At 37.4% G+C, this 25,151-nt stretch overlaps 1 protein-coding gene across 1 annotated transcript; it reads right to left on the reverse strand.

Annotated features, from left to right (window-relative positions):
- Positions 1–11,993: 11,993 nt before the first annotated feature.
- Positions 11,994–20,855, reverse strand: LOC127990801 (tumor necrosis factor ligand superfamily member 13-like). Its single transcript, XM_052591524.1, has 6 exons — positions 19,954–20,855; positions 18,684–18,792; positions 18,550–18,597; positions 17,227–17,345; positions 15,808–15,946; positions 11,994–14,105 (listed from the first exon to the last, which is right to left on the reverse strand). Exons 1-6 carry the CDS (start codon positions 20,179–20,181, stop codon positions 13,996–13,998), a joined length of 753 nt encoding a protein of 250 aa, XP_052447484.1. The 5' UTR covers positions 20,182–20,855; the 3' UTR covers positions 11,994–13,995.
- Positions 20,856–25,151: the final 4,296 nt, after the last annotated feature.

The raw sequence follows: 25,151 nt of genomic DNA on the forward strand, positions 1-25,151 counted from the left end.
AGGTTTAGGTGTAGGGATATGGTTAAGAATATATTTTTGGAGTAAAATGTTGTTCCAGGGTCAACAAAATATGTTGACCTAGGAACACATCGGACTTGGCAAAATCAGGACGTGCTACTGAAACACATGATTATAACTGAACTGTAGTTTGTTCATTGATATTGCATGTAAAGTTAAATTCAAACTTATTATATGATCACAATCAGACATGTGTAATTAAAATCATATTTCAATACATTGAATACAAGATTCAATAGAAATTACATTTAAGTGTATTTTATTTTATTATAAATGTTTTAGTTTACCAAACCATTTCAACACAATAGAAGTAATTATTATTCATATATAAAGATGTACTTAAGTCCTAATTACCGGTAAGTGGGTCAAATAAGCACTTTAACGTTTAGCGAACTGCACTTAATATAAATTTAAACTAAAGTGCATTTTCACATAATTGTAAATGACATGCAATTAAGAGTTACATTCAGTCCATACTTAAGTATATTATTTTAAAGTGTATTATTTCCGTAATTTTAATAGTATGCTTAAGTGCACTTTTTAAGCACTTCTGTGCTTTTATGTGACTTCAGTGAGAAATGTTTGAGACACTGTTGCGTATCTTCTGACTCTAGAGGAGACATGTACAATAATAGTTTTTTTTTTTTTTTTTTGCAGAAGAAACAATCGAGATGCAAAAGACATTTACTCCCCGTAAAATCTCACCACTGTCTAAGTGAAACAACCAAAATATTAAAGATCTCATCTATTGTTCTGTCCTACAGGATGTTTGACTATTTTAGTTTAGATTTGTGCTCTCAGAGTGGTGGAAAACAAGGCCTCTCAGGTGATCGTGTGTGTGTGTGTGTGTGTGTGTGTGTGTGTGTGTGTGTGTGTTAGCAGACTGATGAATAACTGTGTTTGTATGTGCCACCACATTCACTTCTCCCCTGTATCTTTCTATTGTGTGCATTTCTGCTGAGTGCTACAACTGCAAAAATATCTGTGACACATCTCACTGTGGGAACTGCAGCAAGGCCACGAGCATTTATCAGCACATCCCACTATACTCTGTGTGTTTATGTGTGTAAGCGGCTGTGAATGTCATCATCTGGGTCACCCTGTACTTAGTGCACTTGATTAGTGTGAGAGATGGTGAGGAAACGAGAGAGAGAAAGCAAAGCATACAGATAAATACGCAGCTCGCTCACACCTGGATTGTTGCAGGCAGGTGTCACATACTGCTCTACAGTTATAGTAACATCTCACATATATTTCATCAGCCATGTTTCAATGTGGTCTGAAGAGGAACATATTCCAGTCTCATAAATGGATTATTTTTTAATAGATGTATTACTGAAAGTAAAACCATGGTCTATTGATACATGCTATTATACAGAATGATTATCATATTCATTTTTCGATTGCATATCAAATATCCATCCATTTGGATTTCAGTAACATAAACAATCTGCCAAACTTAATTGATTCATATCTGTCAGACATTCATGAATGAAATAAATGAAAAAATGAAAACAAAAATTTGTTTAATAGTACTAATAAACTGAGTGTGGTTTGAATACACAATAAAGTCAAAAGTCAAAGTCACCTTTATTTATATGGCGCTTTAAACAAAATACATTGCGTCAAAGCAACTGAACAACATTCATTAGGAAAACAGTGTCAATAATGCTAAATGATAGTTAAAGGCAGTTCATCATTGAATTCAGTTATGTCATCTCAGTAAGCAGGTCTACATATCTATCATCAACACATCTATTTTGTTTCAATTTCATATACATGTGAAGCAATTAAATATTAACTGAAAACATATTTGAACCATGTTCATACTTTTTAATTGTACAGATTTAAAAGTTTTCATAATGAACAGGTTTATTCTGATTCTAAGCAATTTGAATAAATGCATTTGAAAAATATGCTAATTTAAATAAAATCAAATAGATGCAAATAGCCATGATTTTTGAGAAATCTCACCTGTTTCGTTTCAATCAATCAATCAATCACCTTTATTTATATAGTGCTTTAAACAAAATACATTGCGCCAAAGCACTGAACAACATTCATTTGGAAAACAGTGTCTCAATAATGCAAAATGATAGTTAAAGGCAGTTCATCATTTAATTCATTGATGTCATCTCTGTTCAGTTGAAATAGTGTCTGTTTTAATTTGCAATCAAGTCAACGATATCGCTGTAGATGAAGTGACCCCAACTAAGCAAGCCAGAGGCGACAGCGGCAAGGAACCGAAACTCCATCGGTGACAGAATGGAGAAAAAAACCTTGGGAGAAACCAGGCTCAGTTGGGGGGTCAGTTCTCCTCTGACCAGACGAAACCAGTAGTTCAATTCCAGGCTGCAGCAAAGTCAGATTGTGCAGAAGAATCATCTGTTTCCTGTGGTCTTGTCCTGGTGCTCCTCTGAGACAAGGTCTTTACAGGGGATCTGTATCTGGGGCTCTAGTTGTCCTGGTCTCCGCTGTCTTTCAGGTCAGTAGAGGTCCTTTCTAGGTACTGATCCACCATCTGGTCTGGATACGTACTGGATCCGGGTGACTGCAGTGACCCTCTGATCTGGACACAGACTGGATCTGGTGGCCACGGTGACCTCGGAACAAGAGAGAAACAGACAAATATTAGCGTAGATGCCATTCTTCTAATGATGTAGAAAGTACGGTGTTATGTGAAGTGTTCCGGTTCCAGTTTACCTAATTAATGCAGCCTAAAAATCCTTTAACGGATTTGGATATTAAAAGCATATTAGTATGTTATGTGTAAGCCAGGTTAAAGAGATGGGTCTTTAATCTAGATTTAAACTGCAAGAGTGTGTCTGCCTCCCGAACAATGTTAGGTAGGTTATTCCAGAGTTTAGGCGCCAAATAGGAAAAGGATCTGCCGCCCGCAGTTGATTTTGATATTCTAGGTATTATCAAATTGCCTGAGTTTTGAGAACGTAGCGGACGTAGAGGAGTATAATGTAAAAGGAGCTCATTCAAATACTGAGGTGCTAAACCATTCAGGGCTTTATAAGTAATAAGCAATATTTTAAAATCTATACGATGTTTGATAGGGAGCCAGTGCAGTGTGGACAGGACCGGGCTAATATGGTCATACTTCCTGGTTCTAGTAAGAACTCTTGCTGCTGCATTTTGGACTAGCTGTAGTTTGTTTACCAAGCGTGCAGAACAACCACCCAATAAAGCATTACAGTAGTCTAACCTTGAAGTCATAAATGCATGGATTAACATTTCTGCATTTGACATTGAGAGCATAGGCCGTAATTTAGATATATTTTTGAGATGGAAAAATGCAGTTTTACAAATGCTAGAAACGTGGCTTTCTAAGGAAAGATTGCGATCAAGTAGCACACCTAGGTTCCTAACTGATGACAGAGAATTGACAGAGCAACCATCAAGTCTTAGACAGTGTTCTAGGTTATTACAAGTAGAGTTTTTAGGCCCTATGATTAACACCTCTGTTTTTTCTGAATTTAGCAGTAAGAAATTACTCGTCATCCAATTTTTTATATCGACTATGCATTCCATTAGTTTTTCAAATTGGTGTGTTTCACCGGGCTGCGAGGAAATATAGAGCTGCGTATCATCAGCATAACAGTGAAAGCTAACACCATGTTTCCTGATGATATCTCCCAAGGGTAACATATAAAGCGTGAAGAGTAGCGGCCCTAGAACTGAGCCTTGAGGTACTCCATACTGCACTTGTGATCGATATGATACATCTTCATTCACTGCTACGAACTGATGGCGGTCATATAAGTACGATTTAAACCATGCTAATGCACTTCCACTGATGCCAACAAAGTGTTCAAGTCTATGCAAAAGAATGCTGTGGTCAATTGTGTCAAACGCAGCACTAAGATCCAATAAAACTAATAGAGAGATACACCCACGATCAGATGATAAGAGCAGATCATTTGTAACTCTAAGGAGAGCAGTTTCAGTACTATGATACGGTCTAAATCCTGACTGGAAATCCTCACATATACCATTTTTCTCTAAGAAGGAATATAATTGTGAGGATACCACCTTTTCTAGTATCTTGGACAGAAAAGGGAGATTCGAGATTGGTCTATAATTAACTAGTTCTCTGGGGTCAAGTTGTGGCTTTTTTATGAGAGGCTTAATAACAGCCAGTTTGAAGGTTTTGGGGACATATCCTAATGACAATGAGGAATTAATAATAGTCAGAAGAGGACCTATGACTTCTGGAAGCACCTCTTTTAAGAGCTTAGATGGTATAGGGTCTAACATACATGTTGTAAGTTTAGATGATTTAACAAGTTTATACAATTCTTCCTCTCCTATAGTAGAGAATGAGTGGAACTGTTCCTCAGGGGGTCTATAGTGCACTGTCTGATGCGAAACTGTAGCTGACGGCTGAATGGTTGCAATTTTATCTCTAATAGTATCGATTTTAGAAGTAAAGTAGTTCATAAAGTCATTACTGCTGTGGTGTTGGGAAATGTCAACACTTGTTGAGGCTTTATTTTTCGTTAATTTAGCCACTGTATTGAATAAATACCTGGGGTTATGTTTGTTTTCTTCTAAAAGAGAAGAAAAGTAATCAGATCTAGCAGTTTTTAATGCTTTTCGGTAGGATATGCTACTTTCCCGCCAAGCAATACGAAATACCTCTAGTTTTGTTTTCCTCCAGCTGCGCTCCATTTTTCGGGCTGCTCTCTTTAGGGTGCGAGTATGCTCATTATACCATGGTGTCAAACTGTTTTCCTTAACCTTTCTTAAGCGTAAAGGAGCAACTGTATTTAAAGTGCTAGAAAAGAGAGAGTCCATAGTTTCTGTTACATCATCAAGTTGTTCTGAGGTTTTGGATATGCTAAGGAATTCGGATACATCAGGAAGATAACTTAAAAAGCTGTCTTTTGTGGTAGAAGTGATGGTTCTTCGATACTTGTAACAAGAAGTAGAATTTACAATTTTGGCTATATGAAGTTTACACAGAACTAAATAATGATCTGAGATATCATCACTTGGCTGAATAATTTCAACACTATCAACATCAATTCCATGTGACAGTATTAAATCTAGAGTATGATTTCGACAATGAGTAGGTCCTGAAACGTGTTGTCTAACACCAATAGAGTTCAGAATGTCTATAAATGCTGATCCCAATACATCTTTTTCATTATCGACATGGATATTAAAATCACCAACTATTAAGACTTTATCTGCAGCCAGAACTAACTCGGATGTAAAATCACCAAACTCTTTAATAAAGTCTGTATGGTGCCCTGGTGGCCTGTATACAGTAGCCGTTTATGTTTATGTATCTCTGACAAACATGCATTTATTTATTGAGTTGATTTAAGTTAAAATGACATAATCCAAATGGACAGGCATTTTATATACAATTAAAATTCACATATCTTACATTAAGGCCCAAATATTTTTTGAGCTTCACATAATAATGTTTTTTTTTTTACTTTTAAACATACCAATGGTACTGAAATGGCTGCTACCAATGTAAATGTCTGAAAACTAGTACCATAGTACAATATACAAGGTAAGTGAATCCATAATACTGCCATAGTACAGGATAAATAGTTAACTTTTAGTGCCGTGATACAAAAAAATAAGAAGAAAAAAAACAAACATTGTAGCATCTTTTTTTATTTATTTGTTTCAGAAACAAAGTGTAAAACACAGAAAGCAAATACATGTAATGTACAGTGGTACTAAGTCCAAGAACACAAGCTGTGGAATGGTGGAATGGTGCGGTCAGTGTCAGGAGCTGCAGCGGTGTGTGTGAGCATACAGAGCCAGTGTGTGTGAGCAAATTACATCAGCAACCACAAACCTGACCCCACCACACAATAAAGGTCACCCTGAGTGCCAGCCGCCATAATGGGAGGAAGAGCCAGCCTTTCGTTCCTGTTCTGTCTGTTCTCTTGTGTTTTATTCCTCTGAGTGAAGGCCTTCCTGACCTCTGCATGAAGGAACAAACGCTAAGGAAGTCTAAGCTACTGTAGGAGCACTGCGTTAGTCTGCAGGAAACCACACAGACACACACACACACTAGAGCTGTAATCGGGCCTTAAAAGTTAGGCCCGACAGAACCCGAGCCCAACAGGTTTTTTAAAGCCCGAACCCGTTTACAGCCCGACATTATTCAAATGTGCGCACTCACACAGCTCTTTTGCCTTTTGTCAACAATGAGTCATTTATTCATGTTTTAACATAATTTACTCATAACTAAAATAGACTAGACCACTTGGAAGTTGGAATAAATCCTCTGTGATATCATCTCAGCATTCTAGACATAGGCTCATTTATCCTATAAATAGTCCAACGCACCAATAAAAACGAGTCATTTAAAAAAAAATGTTTAATTAAGATACATTTTAAATTAAGATGTGCATTTGGCAATAACGAAATTAAGATAAAGGCTCCACCGGATTTGCTTCGCCACTAGCAGCTGATATTTAATAAAAGAATAATGCCAACATTAGCGTAAATACTCTGTCAACATTATGCATTTAAGACTTAATTAATATTTAGTTATCATTTGAAAAACCTTTACACACAGAGATTAGGCTAGGTCTACATGTTTTTGTGGAGGAAAATTATTGAATCCACTGTAGATGTCTTCAGCGCGTTCCTGCGCTCACTGATGGTGCGTCATTATTCACTCATTATTCTCATTATAAACATGGTTAAAACCTTTCCACACCTTAGAGTTTGCTTTAGTTGCTGGTGCATCCAAAACGTAATCGCCAGAGGCAAGCCTCCGTCACACCTGCTCAGCATCCATTTTCGCATCTTTCTCGCGCTAATCAAAACACATCACATGACCGCTCGTTTACCTCGTAAACCGGAGCGCAAGCCGGAGCCCGACCCGTCCGGTTCGGGCAAAGATCTTCAGCTCTAACACACACACACACGCACACACACACATTCAACATAATGCTACTGATGACATATACCCTCATTACATAAAGTGGCTTCAAAAATTAGGTCACAACACGAGAAGGAGGGTAAATTCCCTGAAGGGTGGATTTATTAAAAGAATCCGTGTGAGAACTGGCGGTGCTGTAAGGTGGTTTGGGTGTTCGGTAATCGGCATCCAGTCTTGGCAGTGCTCTAGTGCAGTGTGGGTCCGTCCTCTCCTGTTGTGTTGGGGCTGGCGGTCACACGCTGCTGTCTAGGGTATAAGGAAAACACAATGTTAGCCGATTCTCGTGGAGACATCTCTCACCTCTGTGCCCGCTTGTGGGGTTTATATGGCAGCGGCTGATGACACGCAGGTGTGGCCGCTCAGCCTGTGATGAGTAGGCGCAGGTGTGTCTGCGCCATTGCCAGGGCGACGCTGATGAGCGCTCGGGACGCGTCACACCCCCTCACCAAGCATTGTCCTATACCTATGGAGCAGTGTGGAGATCCGGGGAGGGTGGGGAGTGGAGCCTGACAGACCTGCAAAAGCTGACCACATGCGGGAGAGTCCGTCTGCGTTGGCCTTCCCTGCCCGATGTTGTAGGGTGAAGTTAAAGTTCCTGGACATCGGGAACCACCGCGTCACCCTGGCGTTGGTCTCCTTTGCCCGGGCCATCCACTGCACGGGAGCATGGTCCATGAGGAGGGCGAAGTGGCAGCCGAGGAGGCAATAACGGAGCTCAAGGACTGCCCACTTAACGGCCAACACTTCCCTCTCTACGGTGGTGTACCGCTGTTCTGCGGGTGTCAGCTTTCGGCTGATGAACATCACTGGGTGTTCCTCACCATCGTGGCCCTGTGACAAGATGGCTCCCAACCCGTTGTCGGAATCGTGCCGGTTTGCAGCAGGAAGGGGCAGTTTGACGGAGGACCGATTCCGTCATCAGGGCGGCCTCGAAATGCGACTTCTGTTCCGGGGTTCCCTTTCTCTGGCTGCCCCTTCCTGGTCAGGTCTGTCAGGGGAGAAGCTAAGGAGGAGAAGTTAGGGATGAAGCAGTGATAATATCTCGCCAACCCCAAAAAGGCACATACCTGTGTCTTAGAGGTGGGCCGTGGCACAGAGAGGATAGCTGCAACCTTCTTCTCCTGAGGTCGGATCAGGCCGCGACCCACCTGATATCTCAAATACTTGGCTTCGGCCCGGCCCGGCGCAGCTCCGTGAGCACACTCCGCAGCCGCTCCAAATGGTCCTCTCAGGTCTCCGAGTGGATCATGACGTCATCAAGGTAGGCCACCGCATAGGCCTGGTGTGGCTGAAGGAGGACGTCTATGAGCCTTTGGAAGGTTGCTGGTGCCCCGTGGAGGCCGAAGGGAAGGACCCGATACTGCCAGTGGCCCCTTGGGGTGGAGAAGGCCGTCTTAGGTTTCGTCTGTTCCGTCAGTGGGACTTCCCAGTAGCCCTTGGTGAGGTCGAGAGTGGATATGAACTGGGCCCTTCCCAACCAGTCCGGCAGCTAGTCGACGTGGGGCATCGGATAGCAATCAAACTCGGAGACATCGTTCAGACGGCGGAAGTCGTTACAGAAGCGGAGGGTGCCGTCGGGTTTCGGGACCATGACGATGGGGCTGGACCATGGGTTGCGCAATGGTTTGATCACCCCTAACCTCAGCTTCTTCTGCACCTCCTCCTCGATGGCGTGTCGCAGAATCTCCGGGACACGGTAGGGCCGCTGCCGGATGATGGTTCCCGGTGGTGTGCGGACATCATGCTCCAGTACGTGGATCCGATCCAATAGACCAATAGACATAAGCCAAAATGTCACATAATTGTCTGGCTTTTTACGAAGAGAAGCTTAATTAGCTAGGAGACTTAAATATTCACTTACAGTTTTTCTCAGTCACTTTGGTGCATTTTTCAAAACAGAAATGAAATTCTCAAAACTACTCGTACAACCTCCACATCATCTAGTCATTTATACACATCATAAAACCAGTTTCTCATTCTTTTGAACAAGTTGCGATTGCTTTTGTACATTCATGCAATTGATTATGCATGTTTATCGGCAGTTTCCTACATTATCAGTTGCTCATGTCATGTTGCTCAAAACGTATTGCATAGTTTTCTGTGCAACAGTCTTACCCTTCAAAACATCTAGTCTTTAGTTCATCATATAAGTCATTAAATGCAAAATGGTTAATCTAGTTGTCAAAAACTGCCTAGCACACTTTTTATATTTATTTTTACACATTATTACAGTTTTTCTCAGTCACTTTGGTGCATTTTTCAAAACAGAAATGCAATTTTCAAAACTACTTGTACAACCTCCACATCATCTAGTCATTAATACACATCATAAAACCAGTTTCTCATTCTTTTGAACAAGTTGCGATTGCTATTGTACATTCATGCAATTGATTATGCACATTTATCTGCGGTTTCCTACATTATCAGTTGCTAATGTCATGTTGCTCAAAATGTATTATACAGTTTTCTGTGCAATAGTCTTACCCCCCAAAACATCTAGTCTTTAGTTCATAGTATAAGTCATTAAATGCAAAATGGTTAATCTAGTTGTCATAAACTGCCAAGCACACTTTTTATTTGTATTTTTACACACTATTATTAGATGTTTTGTCAATTTGGCATGAATTGTGCAAGTGAATCTTTACTAATGAAGAGAATGTAGATGATAAACCAATGATAAACCATTTCTCTGAAATAGCTCAAAGGTTCATCTCATGAATCTTCAGTAGGAAAGCTTATACTGTATAGACAAAGGACAACACAAGAGTTACAAATTCTGAAAATGGAATTATTTTCATCTTTGTTCCCATATTTCCTTTTCTATATCACAATGGCATTGTAAAAGTATTTTTTTTTTTTGGTCAGACCACTAGTAAAAGTGTAACTGGGAATTCTATCCAGTCTCTTTCAATCAACATCCCACAAACAGTAATGTGTAAATGTGTAGTTTTGAAATGGATATGGCATACATAAGCATATGGCATACTGTTCAATACAGTAGTTTACATCAGAACATCCCTCCACTGTTAAATTGACAACATGACTAAGCAATTTGACTGTCTTATCCGTAAACTATGACACAAGGACTTGTCATTCTGGTGGCACTGACATGTTCATTGACACAGATATTTATTTTTGAGAGATGAACTAAGGATTTTGAGCAAGAGACTGGCTTTTGCAGGTCATCCATTGTGTTTTGATATTTGTACGAGTTGTTTTGAGAAATGCACTTACTGTTTTGCAAATCTCAAGAATGATTAGAGAAATGTACCAAAGCGACTGAGAAAAACTGTATTAGACTTTTTGTACATTTGGCATGAATTGTCCAAGTGAATCTTGACTTATGAAGAGAATGTAGATGATAAACCAATGATAAACCCTTTCTCTGAAATAGCTCAAAGGTTCATCTCATGAATCTTCAGTTGAAAAGCTTATACTGTATAGACAGAGGACAACACAAGAGTTACACATTCTGAAAATGGACTTATTTTCATATTTGTGTCCATATTTGTTTTTCCTTTTCTATATCACAATGACATTGTAAAGGTTTTTTTTTTTTGGTCAGACTTTGTAAAAGTGTAACTGGGAATTCTATCCAGTCTCTTTCAGTCAATATCCCACAAACAGTAATGTGTAAATGTGTACGTTTGAAATGGATATGGCATACATAAGCATATGGCATATTGTTCAATACAGAGGTTTACATCAGATCATCCCTCCAGAGTAAACTGTTATATTGACAACATGACTAAGCAATTTGACTGTCTTATCCGTAAACTATGACACAAGGACTTGTCATTCTGATGGCACTGATATGTTCATTGACACAGATATTTACTTTTGAGAGATGAACTAAGGATTTTGAGCAGGAGACTGGCTTTTGCAGGTAATTCATGGTGATTTGCTATTTGTACGGGTTGTTTTGAGAAATGCACTTTATGTTTTGCAAATTGTGAGTTTGATTCAAGAAATGTACCAAAGCGACTGAGAAAAACTGTAAGATAAAACTAAAATAAATGTTTGTCACTTTTTTAATTCATAGAAATGATTGATTGATTGCTATAGCGAGTGTTATTACTATTAATATCACTGCTATTAATGTTAGACCAACATAAAATGTGCTTTGAAAACTTGACATGGTTGTTTAATCTTTTTTCAGTCAGGATGAAGTCAGTTCTTGTTTAAATTGACCTTGGCGTTCTACCATAAAAGGTCCAAATACTTGTTCTCTCTTTAAAATAAATGGTGCACGTTATGTTATTTTGTTTTCCAATGCGGTTAAATGGCATTCAAAGATCTGCATGTGTTCAAAGACGTTTTGGGGCCACCGTATCTACATCTGATTTGTTTCAGACGTATTTTGGTTGGGCCAAAGAGTTTCCAGGTCACCAGCACACAATGTAATCTCAATGATTAATGAGAAATGGTCAGAAAATGCACATTGAATTTTTATATCAGGTCCAGGAGGTTATCTGAGCAATGATGGGAAAAGGTCAGAGGACACATCACACAGAAATGGGCTGAGAGTCCATTCAAGTTCACTGAATCTACTGTATCTATATCTGTCTATTCATCTACGGAAGAAAGAATTGTCATTTGTAGATTGATATTGATTTCTAAGAGTGAATGATGACATCCTATTCAAAACCCCGGATCTGTGTGACTCAAGTGTTTTCTGTCTCCCACTCAGTGTAGTATATCAGAACACATCTTAGGTTTATTTTAGTTTTTCACTTGTGCACTTGGCTTCGCTAACTATTAAGGATATTAGGATGCAGGTTTTCCTGTGTTGAAGTTAGGGAACAACAGAATTTGCTGTAGAGTACCTGCAGATGCGTGACAAATAGTAAAACCAGTTGTTGAAAAGATCAGGGTCATCAAAAGCACTAAAAGTGAATAAACAATCAATAAATAAAAACAATACTGATTTTTTAAAAAGCTAAAAAGCACAGATTTTTGCAGACAAATAGCTAGACAGCACATCATTTTGTTTTTGTTTCTGTGTGACATTGTTTTTTCATTCCCTATTTTGTATGCGTGCAGAAGAACGGGTGAAATAAAATAAAAAAATACATTGTGTTACAAATACTTGATTTTACATATTTATTTGCAATGTAAGAAATAATCAATATGAGGAAACATAGCTGCATTGATGCACTTGCAAATTACTTTTGTTATTGGTAGTTTTTCCAGAGAAAAGTGTAATAAATAATAAGAAAGCACATTTTGACATTAGAAGGAGTACAGATGATGGGAAGCAGGATGGCAATAGATTATGATTCAGAGCGATTTATTCGTACTGAGAATTATTAGTTATTTCTGTTCAATATTTTTACTCAGGGGAAATATTACATTAAAACAACTCTGAATTTATTTAAAATCAAAATGAGATGACCATACAGTTTAAAAACATTATACAGGTCTTGAAAAAAAACCAATTTAATTTTTTTTTTTGGTTAACAAATACTGATCACAATGTGTTAATGCAGTGATTCCAAAACCATAAAACAAAGAAGTACTATGGTGTCACCACGGTACAGTGATTGCATCAGACAGTAATACCTTGGCATTGTGACAAACTGATCAGACACAACATTACAGCCACCTGACCTTTCTAATATCCTGAAGGATCCCCTTGTGCTGCCAAAATGAGGCAAGGTCTCCATGAGAGCTCTGAATGTATCCTGTGGTTTCTGGCACCAAGACATAAGCAGCAGATCCATCTTCAAAATATATCTTAATTACAACCTATACTCTCAATGTCAAATGCAGAAATGTTAATCCATGCATTTATGACTTCAAGTTAGTCCAAAATGCAGCAGCAAGAGTTCTTCCTAGAAGCAGGAAGTATGACCATATTAGCCCGGTCCTGTCCACACTGCACTGGCTCCCTATCAAACATTACATAAATCTCACTAATTACTTATAAAGCCCTGAATGGTTTAGCACCTCAGTACTTCAGCAAGCTCATATCGCAGTATAGTCTTTCACATCCTCTGTGATCTCAAACTCTTATTTGATAATACCTAGAATATTAAAATCAACTGCAGGTGACAGATCCTTTTCCTATTTAGCGGCCAAAGTCTGGAACAATCTACCTGTCAGTTTAAATCTAGATTAAAGACCCATCTCTTTAACCTGGCTCACACATAACACTCTTATCACATTTCTACCATTAAAAAACAGGAGAGCTGAACTGGATGATGACGAACATCTCTTAATCATTAATGAACCGACTTTAGCTGGAAAAATGACTCTCTTTTTTATTGTCCCTTGAATTATCAACACACTTTGTTTTCCTGTTAAAGCTGCTTTGACATGATCTGTATTGTATAAAGTGCTACATAAATATGACTTTACTTAACTTAAGTCCTAAAATTTGGGAGGTGAAGACTCCATGGATTTGTTGGTCCAGCACATCCTATATACTGTATGCTCAATCGGATTAAGATTTGGGGAATTTGGAGGCAAGGCAACACCTTGAACTCTTTGTCATGCTCCTCAAACCATTCCTGAATTAGTTTTTGCCTTAAACCATTGCCACTTTTGGTTGCTATTAACCGCTGCATACTGGGAACATTCCACGCGACTTGCCGTTTTGGAGGATATTTCACTATTTAGCCCTTTTCAGAGTCACTCAGATGTTTTCACTTGCACAATTTTCCACTTTCCAACACATGAATTTCAAGAACTGCCTAATAACAGGTGCCGTTGTAACAATAAAATCAATGTTATTCACTTCATCTGTTAGTGGTTTTAATGTTGTGGCTGATCACTGTATACTATGTTACTGAATACCATATCCATATTACATGATATTTACATTTCCCACAGTATATGTCCAAAAACACATGGTATTACCATGATACCATGTCCAAACATCGTAGTGCCATTTGCATTTTTTTTTGGGTACCTTTTCCAACATGCCAGTGTTTCAATCCTCCACTGGGTGTCCTCCATTCACCACATGAAAGCATGAGTGTCTGAACTAGCATACAAGAGGGTAAACAAGGCTTCTGTTAAGCGTGTAAATCACACGTGTGTCCGTGTCATATGTTGAAGAGGCCCATGAAGGTGGCGTGAGCTGTCAGGATGAGCTCGGCTGATTTACGGGGAACAGAGAGCTGAAGGGTGGATCCGGACTCCAGGAAGTAAATCCCTATGAGAACAACACATGCTTTATACTCAGACAGAAATTTAGATTATATGATGCAAAATCCACACAGACATCTGATCTCACTGCGTCACAGAGAATAAAGCGTGAATCTAGCTTCTCAAACTCCTCATCTGTGTGGAATGGTGTGTATTTCTACAGTAAGTGCTTTAATTCAAATGCTTTCTGGGTAGCATGAATCACAGTACATTAAGACAACTGTTTTTAAATTACAAAATTTTCTGAAATATTTAAAGGGGTCATATGATATCATTTCTATTTTTCCTTTCTCTGTGGAGTGTTACACGCTCTTGGTGCATAAAGAAGATCTATAAAGACTAAAGAGATACAGGTGCATCTCAAAAAATTTGAATATCATGGAAAAGTTCTTTAATATCACAGCCTGTATGTACAGTATTTATAATTAAATAATTAGCCAATGATGATTCAAACGTGAGTTTTTTGAGCAGTGTAAAGTAGCCTTGTTGTTTATTGTTTCTCAGATCACAAATGCAGACATGGTTTTATGTTTACACAGCACGACACACAACACAACGCGTAAAAATACAGTATAAGTTAATCAGATGAATGATACATCTGTAAAAATAGATAGGTTTAAAACTGTAACGTTGGGTGTGCTGCAAAGTGGAGAGGAACCCCGTTTTGAGAAAAACAAAGATATTTTTTGTAATTGAAATCTACAGACTTAAAGTCCGTTCAAAGCAATATCAAGTATGTGCTCTGAGTTTGTCACATCACAGAACAATGTGTTATTAACCACCCAGCCAAACTTTAATGATAAAAAATACAAGAAAATAAAATAGGGTATTAAAATCTAGAAGCGCTGGGGGCGTGTCCTCTGTCAGCTCTGAAACCACACCCACTCGCGGGAAGCATGATGTCTCTCTCAGCTGTCAAACAACGCTACAACCTCAGTGGAAGTTAAATTAGAAGACAGAGCAGCTTTGTAAATTATCCCGACCCAATAATATCCATTCTTTGTAACATGTTTTCAGCAATTCAATGAAGTGCCTTTACACAGACTTGAATTGAAAAAGACGTTATGTTATGGAAGCAAAATGAAAAGTAGTGCTGCTTTGGGTGTCAAATCTTTTTTTCTGTGATATCTGACAGTAGACTGGGTCATTCTTAGGAAACGGTGCCATTTGTGGCCCATTTATTTATCCCCATTACTTACAACAGATATAGTACATAGTGAATAATAATAATAATAGAACACTGAATTTAGTCACATTATTTGAAAAGTTTAGTTCTGTTCTGTTTTTTTTAAAGGAACCTTTTAAATTAAAACTTTTTCATTGTATTATTAGATTTTTTATATTTGTTTTTCATTTATCATTCATGCTCATAACATTTGATGGTGTTATTTATAATATATATATATATATATATATATATATATATATATATATATATATATAAAGAGTTCTAACCTTCTAATGTGCTTTTATTAAAACTGAAATATCATGCTCTCACTGTGTTCTAAAATATGTCATTTCTGTTAGTTCCTTCACTTTTAACACTGTTATTGCAGTGAGATTTTCCTTCTTTAAATGATGGCGGAATCTTTCTGACAGTATATTTGAGGGGGCGTGGTCTGAGTGCTACAAAGACCTGATGCATAAACATAATTAATTCAGTTAATTAATTTTTGGACAGTATTGTCAGTATTGTCCTGATAACTCACCAGCAGTGTAGCAGGTGTTGAGTGGCTGGCTGATGTTACTGGGCATGCTTTTCAGACACTTCATCAGCTTAGTCTCCGCCCCCTTGAACCTCTTCGTGATCACATGACCCATGATCCAGGTGGTGTCTTTATACAGCACCTGTGGTGAGTAACAGGGTAATACTGTATGGAGCTGGGGACGATTAACTGTAGATACTTGAAATGTAACACTCTCACTGAGGCCAACCAAGATGTAGCTGAGATTTTATTTTTTTTCTCTGAAGACATGATCCTTGGTGATTCATGAAATGCAAGTCTATGCAAGTTTTTGACATTCAAAGTGCTAATAGCTGTTGACTCACTAAGAAGCATATTTTCAGCTAAAACACTTTGTACTGTTCTACTGAAGAAAGAAAGTAATCTACATCTGTCACACAGATCATGAGAATGACTGATATTATGTTATAGCAGGTCATGCCTTCTTTGTTAACATTAGTCAATGCATTCCCTTGCATTAACTAACAATGAGCTTTTTTTTTTTATTTATTATAATTTTTTTTTTTTTTTTTTTACAGATTTATACATTTATTCATTTGTTACTGTGTTCATTTTGGTTCATGTTTATTTTACAGTGTATTAACTAATTTTAATGTTACAACTTTTGATGTATAATAAGGAATAAGTAAATGTTGACATTAAGGTTCTTTAAGAATAATAAATAATGTAGAAGTATTGTTCATCATCTGTTGATGTTGACTAATGTGGTTAACAAATTACATTTTACTGTAACGTGTTACTCATTTTGTACTTTTGATTGATTTGTTTTGTGCTTTGGGGCTGGTGTTAGTGAAGGGTTTTTACACAAACCTTAAGCTACTTATGTAATAAATGTCATATACTACAAAACGTTCAACCATCTAAGAACATTTTCAGCTGATATAGTGCACAATATATTATTACTGCTTTATGGCTGTCAATTTGTACAACCCAGCAGAGGGCACTGTTTTGAGTCTCAAATCCAAAAACAAATAAATTAATAAATTATACAGCTTTTTGTTTTCTTCTCTTCTGATAGTGTGGAGTGTTTTTGACACAAATAATCTCTAAAATCTATACAATCATAACACAGAACTCAATGGTACTACAGAGACAACAACATAATTGCAATAACCTAAACAATAAAACATAATATATATATATATAGGTATAAGGTATAAGATAAGACACAATCACTTCATGTGATGAACAGACACATCCATGGAGCACATCAAAGATGATAAACAGAAGCTCAAACATCCTCGCTTGATGTATCAATGAGCTTTGTTCTTGCGAGTCAACCAAGTATGGTTGAGATCACATGAGGGTGATTAATTGATCGTTTTTAAGTGAACTAACCCTTTTAAGTCTGTATTTTGATAATGCAGCAGTATCAGAACCAACCTGACTGTAGATGAAGTATGTGCCCTCGGTCTCCACTGTAACAATATCAGCTGATACCTGCAGCCCCTGTCCTCTGCTCTGCTCTACGGCCCACGACAGAACAGTGATGTCACCATCATCTGAGGAAAACATGGAGAACAAATGAGAGAGCCTTTTTACCCTATCAAATATTTTAGTAATAAAATAATTTCTTAGAAAAAATGTGCATTTTGTGATAGAAGTAATATTGAAAGAGAAATGTAGACATTTTTGACAAAAAAAAAAATGCATCATAAAATGTAAATGTAGTTTGGGTGTCACCCGGTGGCTGTTTGTGGTATAACGGACTAAATAAAATCTCACAGGAACCTTTTTTTTTATGTCAACTTCAAATTTGAAACCTAACTTATTTTGACATTAGGCTTTAATTTTATAGAAATTCTAGAGTAAAACCTGTTTATTTATTTAATATAAAATAAAATAAAAATGTACAGTGCATTATCTTTACGGTAAATTTAAACTTCTATAACTTTCTGATACTTTCATATTTAGAATGATTCCACTTCCACAATATTCTGCTGATTGTCTTCTAAAGTGTTCAATAATTATAACATTTTAAGTTTTGATAGTGCACTTTCAAGTCTATGTTCAAAAATGGGGGGGGGGGGGGCAGTTAAGGGGTTAAACACCAGCATCAGTAAGCAGTTATACAAATTAATTCAAATGTGAGATTCTGGGGATATAAAGTTGATAAAAACAAATAAAAACAAATATTATTCAACCCACAAAAGTTCAATTGTGTAGAGAATCTTTTATTGTTGTATCTGTGCTTACAAGCTTCTCAGACTCTTTACTGGAATCTCTGTTCATTCATCACAAAAAAAAAGAACAAAACACTGCTTCTTCTTGCAGTGTTAACATTTGTAAACATCATTTACCAACAGCCAAAGTTAGTGCATTAAAATAACAGATGCATATAAACAAGTCGTTTAGACGTCCGTCTAAATATAATAACCACAATAACCCCATGACTTGAGTAACAAGCTGAAGTAATCAAAAACCTAATTTGCATTACCAGTAATGGAGGGGGGGGGGGTGTCACAAAAAAACTTCACTCATCATTTCTCACCCTCATGTTGTTCTAAACCCTTCTTCTTAGTATCTCAGTATTTTATATTTATTTGTTTGTTTAATGTGTTTGACAAAGGTCAGCAGAACTATCTGGTTACTCACAATCGTAAAACATTTTTCAGAAGAAAGAAAGTCAAACAGGTTTGGAACGGTGAGGAGAGAGTGTGTTTCATTTTTGGTGAAACTGTTCCCTTTCTCCTGCGTTATACTCACTGTACGACTGCGAGGACACAGGAACAAGGTGAAGAAATGTGTGCTGCTCTGCCAAAAGAAACGACAATTCATACGGGAAATAAAACTTAAAAATATGTATTTGTGTGTTAGACAGAGAGAGGGATGTTACTCACTTTCTCTTCTCTTCCTCTGTTTTGTCACATCTCTCTTGTCTCGTACCTCTGTGTGTGTTCGTCTCTCAGGGAATCTGTGATAACAGTTTACCTTATAACAAGATGTAGCCTGTGGGAAATTATAGACATCATCGCTCACTGATTTTGCTTCAGGATTTTATAGTGGACAGCAGTTAGCAACACTAAAATAATAACAAAACTGTCAGATGTTACACTGTACAACCAGTCTACCCCATTCTAATTAAAAGATAATGACCTCTTTTAATTAGAATGGGGTAGACTGGTTGTACAGTGTAACATCTGACAGTTTTGGTTTTGAAGTGCCAGTAATTCAGGTGAAAACACTGAATAGAAAGCTGTTGGACTCTTCCCAGACTACTGTATTAAAACCAAAAACACAATTCTTGATCATTGTCCTCACAAGCATTACTGGAATAGCCCAACCCATTTGGAGGAGGGTGTGCGCATACCCTTGGTCAAACTACCATAAACCCCACTGGCCCAACAATATGCAAAAACTTAAAAAAGACCTTATACAGTCTTTGATTATTGTTTTTATACTGATTTGAGTATTTGGTTTTATACTTTCGTCAGACAAAATTCAGTACACCAAATAATGTTGTTGTTTTTTTTTTTGTTGTTTTTATCAGAACAAACATTCTCCTTTAGTGAAGCTGCATTTAATGTTACTTGGGTCATTTTGTTGATTGTTTAGCATTATTTCTTGATGTCTTGATTTGGGGTTGATTAAACTAATTAGAACACTGGAATTTTCTTTAGTCTTTAAATTTATTTGAAAGAAAAATTGAATAAATTCAAAAAAATCTATTTGTTTCTGATTTTATTTTATTTAATGCAGAGTGAACAGAAGGCAGCCACCAGTTCTGCAAGTGTAGTATTTATTTTAACACAGATGAGGAAGTGAAAAATAGCTGCACAAATAAACTCTATGTAAGCACTGACAAATTTTTTTTTTTTTTTTTTTTTTTTTACAACTGTATTGTTGAAAATGCATTGGACTACTATGTAAATATCACCTGTACATGAGTTAACTATATTCATATACCACAGTGATGCTACTTCAAGCTGCTTTAAAAGACCAATAGCCTACTGTACTTTGAAATGTACCATAGCACTGAATCATTTTGCTCTCTGGAGAATACTTTGGTATAACCAAAAGAAAAAAAACAACAACCCGCAAACCTGTTATTTGTTGGTGAAGCTACAGATGAACCCCATTAAAAGTGAAACAAAGAAAGCACTCACCTACCCCGTAGCACACGGCGGAATCGCAGCATATCCCACCTTCGTCTCTCGCTGTCTCCAGAGGCCTGAAGCGCTGCGTTATCTCTGCCATTTCGGACCTGAGCATCCAAATGTATGTCCACTGCATATAGATCACACCTACACAGGTGCATGCAGCAGCGCACGCGAGCAAGCGCTTCAACACCTCCACGTTCACCCTCCAAACAGAAGCAGGACTGTTGTGATCGTCCATTACAGCCCAAACGTTTAAATGACGGGACAGAAGAGTTTAGAATGCGGTAATATAGCCGTTCTCATTTGATCCATTAACTTTCGGTTTCGCAACTTTCATCATAAAGCGGTGGGAGTGGAAAAAAAAAATCGTCGTTCAACACATGCTCGTCACATTCCCTAGAATAAATATCGTATTGAAGCCAACCATAATCTCAGATGAGATCCAAGTGGATTTACCGGGATTCTGAAGAAATAATAAATGGAATTCCATTAGCTTTACTATGGCGATTGTTAAAGATTTATAGACGCGTTGATCAGTGACTAAACCTAATGGGATTGATGCCATGTGATTCCAGAGAACACGACAATGAGCGCTGGATTCATGCTGGGAAAGTGTTTTACTGTATGCATGCTTAGTCATGCTATAATACAAACAAATACGTGTGTATGTCTATACGTTTGTTTAAATATATAAAATATATAAATATATATTTAAAAAAATATACAAAAATGGCCCAATATGGGTAGAAAATAGATTTATGCAAAGGCCTGTTTTTCAAAAGTCCTCGAAGACTAGCATTATTTTTCTATTTTATCTTCTTGTTTTCTTTATATTTGTTACGGCCCATTACCATTTCAAGGCTCGTGAATTCTAAGGACACAGGCCGAACATATAACAAAGAAGAATCACAACCCCTGATGTGAGTTCCAAGACATCTCTATTTAATTAACAGAATTAAAAATCAAACATTCACAAATAATATTTATAATAAAGAAAACAATCTAATGGATGATAAAGAGAACAATCAGTTCACGGGTAGGGAAACTAAGAAAACAGTTCCCTAACTACACCTGGGGCCTGTTCTCATGGGCGGAGTTTGGGGGGGGGGGGGGGCAGAGCCAATTAATCTTGTGCTTTGAAAAATAAAAATAAATACAGAATTCATATTTTCTAATTACTAATTAAAAATAATTAATTCTAAACTTACTCATTATATCCAAAAAAAAAAATTATAAGATTGGACAAATAAAATTAGAAAATATGAATTCTGTATTTAATTATTTTTTAACGCTTCTTGCGCACGCTAGTTCTGATCGTACGTATAGTAACTCGGCAACTACTCAAGAATTGTAGTATGTTTGCGTAAAGGGAAACAGACATTCCGAGAGGAACAGAATCGACTGCTGCACCGCATCTGCTGGTAGGTGCCCCCACACGCACAAAAGTGAAACTCCGCCTATGCCTGTTCTTCGTACGTCGCTTATTACATCCGAGATCAAATGACACCTCCAAGATGATATCATCGTGCTAATCCTGATCCAGCTAATTGGGTTCTTCGAACACACCTGTTGTGTTTGATTAGTATCGCTGGATTGAGTTATCTGAGATAATTGCGCGTTCATGTGTTGGCTTAAAAGGGGATATGTATGGATACTCGAAACCATGATCAGCAGCGCAGGGATTGGCTGGTGGCAAGACGGCAATGTAATGACGTCATATAATTTAAAACGATACCTGACAAAAAACACCTGACGAAAAACAAATTTCTTGACTTTTATAAGGAAACAGCCAAGCAAACAAAACTACATAAATGTTATAATAGATACATGAAACAGATAATAGATACATGTTTTCATTTTATTATATAATTATTTAGATTCGCAATTTATAGTTTTGCAGTCTTTACATTTTTATTTCAATGTAGAAATTATCTATTAATTTCATTTTATATTTGGACAGATTTGTTACGTGACAGCATTAATGAAAGTTTCTTAAGGGTCAGTATCATGTTATCTGCATCTCCTGCGCTCCATCAAGACACTCTTATAATAGCAGTCATCACTCAAAATAATGCACGACTCTATTATCTGTATAGCATGTGTGTACGACTCTAATACAATTATGAAGTAATAATTTTATGACAAATAAATATTTCAGTGAGTAAAACTGGCTGTCTGGTAGGCTGTTATGGACTACACAGCATTTTATATGATTTTTAAATATTTTTTTAATGATTATTATTTTAAATTATTGTCCCTGGATCAGTACGATACTCTTGTAACCAGTGATGGGAATAACGGCGTTATAAATAACGGCGTTACTAACGGCATTACTTTTTCCAGTAACGAGTAATCTAATTGATTACTCTTCTCATCTTAATAACGCCGTTACCGTTACTGCCAAAAAATGCGGCGCGTTACTATAACTGATGATGAAGCTGTTTTTTTTTTTTTCATCAGACCAACTAGATCTCTGAGCGAGAGGCAAATACTTTTTTTTACTGTTCTTCCTTGGTTAGTGGGCAGAGCACGAGACAAGCGCATAAATGCTGACGATTGGCTGAGGTAGAGTAAAATTTCATTGTAAGCCAATCAGAGGTAGAGTTGGGTGGGTTTTCGAAAGCACGCATAGTAGTGATGGGAATTCGGCTCTTTTGACTCAGCTCACTGAAAAGAGACGGCTCTTTGGCTCACAAACGGCTCTTTAAATGACTTTGACTATAATATTTCAATTTTTATTACATAATTATTTAATTTCTATAGGCTAAATTTGAAAAAAAATAGAGTTGGCTCTTCAGATATGCGAGCCAGCTCCCGAAGTTCAACTAAAAAAGCCGGCTCTTAGAGTCAGCTCATTCGCGAATCGCGAACGACTCATCAAAAGCTCATTCGCGAACGAGTCGATCCATCATCACTAACGCTCATTCGCGAACGACCCATCATCGGACAGGACAGGACACACAACGAACAACACAAGCCAGTCAGTCAACCAGAGACAGGTATGGCGACGAGCCCAAATAATCCAAAAGTAGCCTTCTCTAAATAGAAGTATATACATTACTTTTTCCTTCAAGAAATTAAAGAAACAATAAAAGGAAATATCAAAAGTTCCCAAAAATCTATCGTGTTATTTGCATTGATCCACTATATAAACATAATATCTACATACATGCCATTTGATTGGAGGCTAGTCTCACTTTGTCCCACAGCAACTTTTTTTTTTAGATGTGTGTACAATGTTTCATGTTTCTGTTAATAATGTATTGTATTAAGTGTCCATTTCATTATAATATTCAGATTTATCATAAATAATTGAACATGCACATGTATTTTAAGTTCCTTTAAAGAGGGGTAGAGGTGGGGTCACGTTTGAGCATTTAAAATTTAATTTTACTTGAAAGTAACGCAATAGTTACTTTCTTAAGTAACTAGTTACTTTAAAAATTTGTAACTGAGTTACTAATTTAGTTACTTTTTGGAAGAAGTAACTAGTAACTGTAACTAATTACTTTTTAAAAGTAACTTGCCCAACACTGCTTGCAGACATGGGGACTTGTGACTTGGTGACTTGGACTCGAGTCGACTCGAGTCGCTATTTTTAGGACTTGAGACTTGACTCGGACTTGGAAGTTAAAGACTCGGGACTTGACTTGACTTGAGACACGATGACTTGAATGACTTGAGTGTTAATTACATCATGTTTTCAGTTTGAATATAAAATATATAAATTATTTTTTAAAATAAAGTTGATTACTCAGCTGGAGCGCAGGCTGAGAATAGCGTCGTGACTGGATCAGGACACTATCATCAGTTATGCCCTCTCTACCTTACACACACCACGCCCACTTAAATCAGATATCACATCACATCAACATGTCAGCCTGAGAGGTACCGAGGGTCATCGCTTTTGTCTTCAATAGTTCGCGCCTAAAAACGCGTGGAAAACGCTAGTCGCGCCGCTTTCTCCTTCTTTCCAAAGCGCTCGTGCAGAAGTTCTCCTGGGGCGTCTGTCATTGCTAAGCATCCATGACACGCTCTCTCTCAATGAAAACGCGGAAATTTCAGCAAAGGATAAATGGATTTCTTAGCTGAGCTTTCAACGTTGATACGAGAAAGGATGAAGCTGATTGGTTAGTTATTGTCACATGACCTGCGGTGCGCTTGCGGCATTCTGAAAAGTTTAGATGTTGAGCGCGTTGCTTCCATAATGAGCGCGCATACCGCGCGCCTACATTGGAAATAACGAACTTGCGCGCACAGAAGACGTGATGTGAACAGCCCCTAATGATCCGCTAGCAGGCCGTAAAAAAACTTATTCCAGGGGCGGCGCTAGGGCTAGGCTAAGGGGGCATAAGCCCCGAATATTTTGTTACCTTGTCTTTCTCATAGAGCAAAACAATTAATCAGAAAAACAAATGTAGCTGCCGTGATTACCCAATCATGACAAGTGCATATTACATATATATATATATATATATATATATATATATATATATATATATATATATATATATATATACAGTACAGAATATAAATATGACGTATTTTCAGTTGTTTCATACTTTTTTGTTATGTACAGTACAGACCAAAGGTTTGGACACACCTTCTCATTCAAAGAGTTTTCTTTATTTTCATGACTATTGACTATTGTAGAGTCACACTGAAGGCATCAAGGGCTATTTGACCAAGAAGGAGAGTGATGGGGTGCTGTGCCAGATGACCTGGCCTCCACAGTCACCGGACCTGAATCCAGTCGAGATGGTTTAGGGGTGAGCTGGACCGCAGACAGAAGGCAAAAGGGCCAACAAGTGCTAAGCATCTCTCGGGGAACTCCTTCAAGACTGTTGGAAGACCATTTCAGGTGACTACCTCTTGAAGCTCATCAAGAGAATGCCAAGAGTGTGCAAAGCAGTAATCAAAGCAAAAGGTGGCTACTTTGAAGAACCAAGAATATTACGAATATCGAATATTCGGTTGTTTCACACTTTTTTGTTATGTATATAATTACATATATAATTCCACATGTGTTAATTCATAGTTTTGATGCCTTCAGTGTGAATCTACAATTTTCATAGTCATGAAAATAAAGAAAACTCTTTGAATGAGAAGGTGTGTCCAAACCTTTGGTCTGTACTGTACATTAAAAAAAGTATGAAACAACTGAAAATACGTCATATTTATATTGTATACTCTGAGAGAGAGAGTGTG

The sequence above is a fragment of the Carassius gibelio genome, chromosome A5, assembly GCF_023724105.1.
Source record: "Carassius gibelio isolate Cgi1373 ecotype wild population from Czech Republic chromosome A5, carGib1.2-hapl.c, whole genome shotgun sequence".
Classification (NCBI taxonomy): domain Eukaryota; kingdom Metazoa; phylum Chordata; class Actinopteri; order Cypriniformes; family Cyprinidae; genus Carassius; species Carassius gibelio.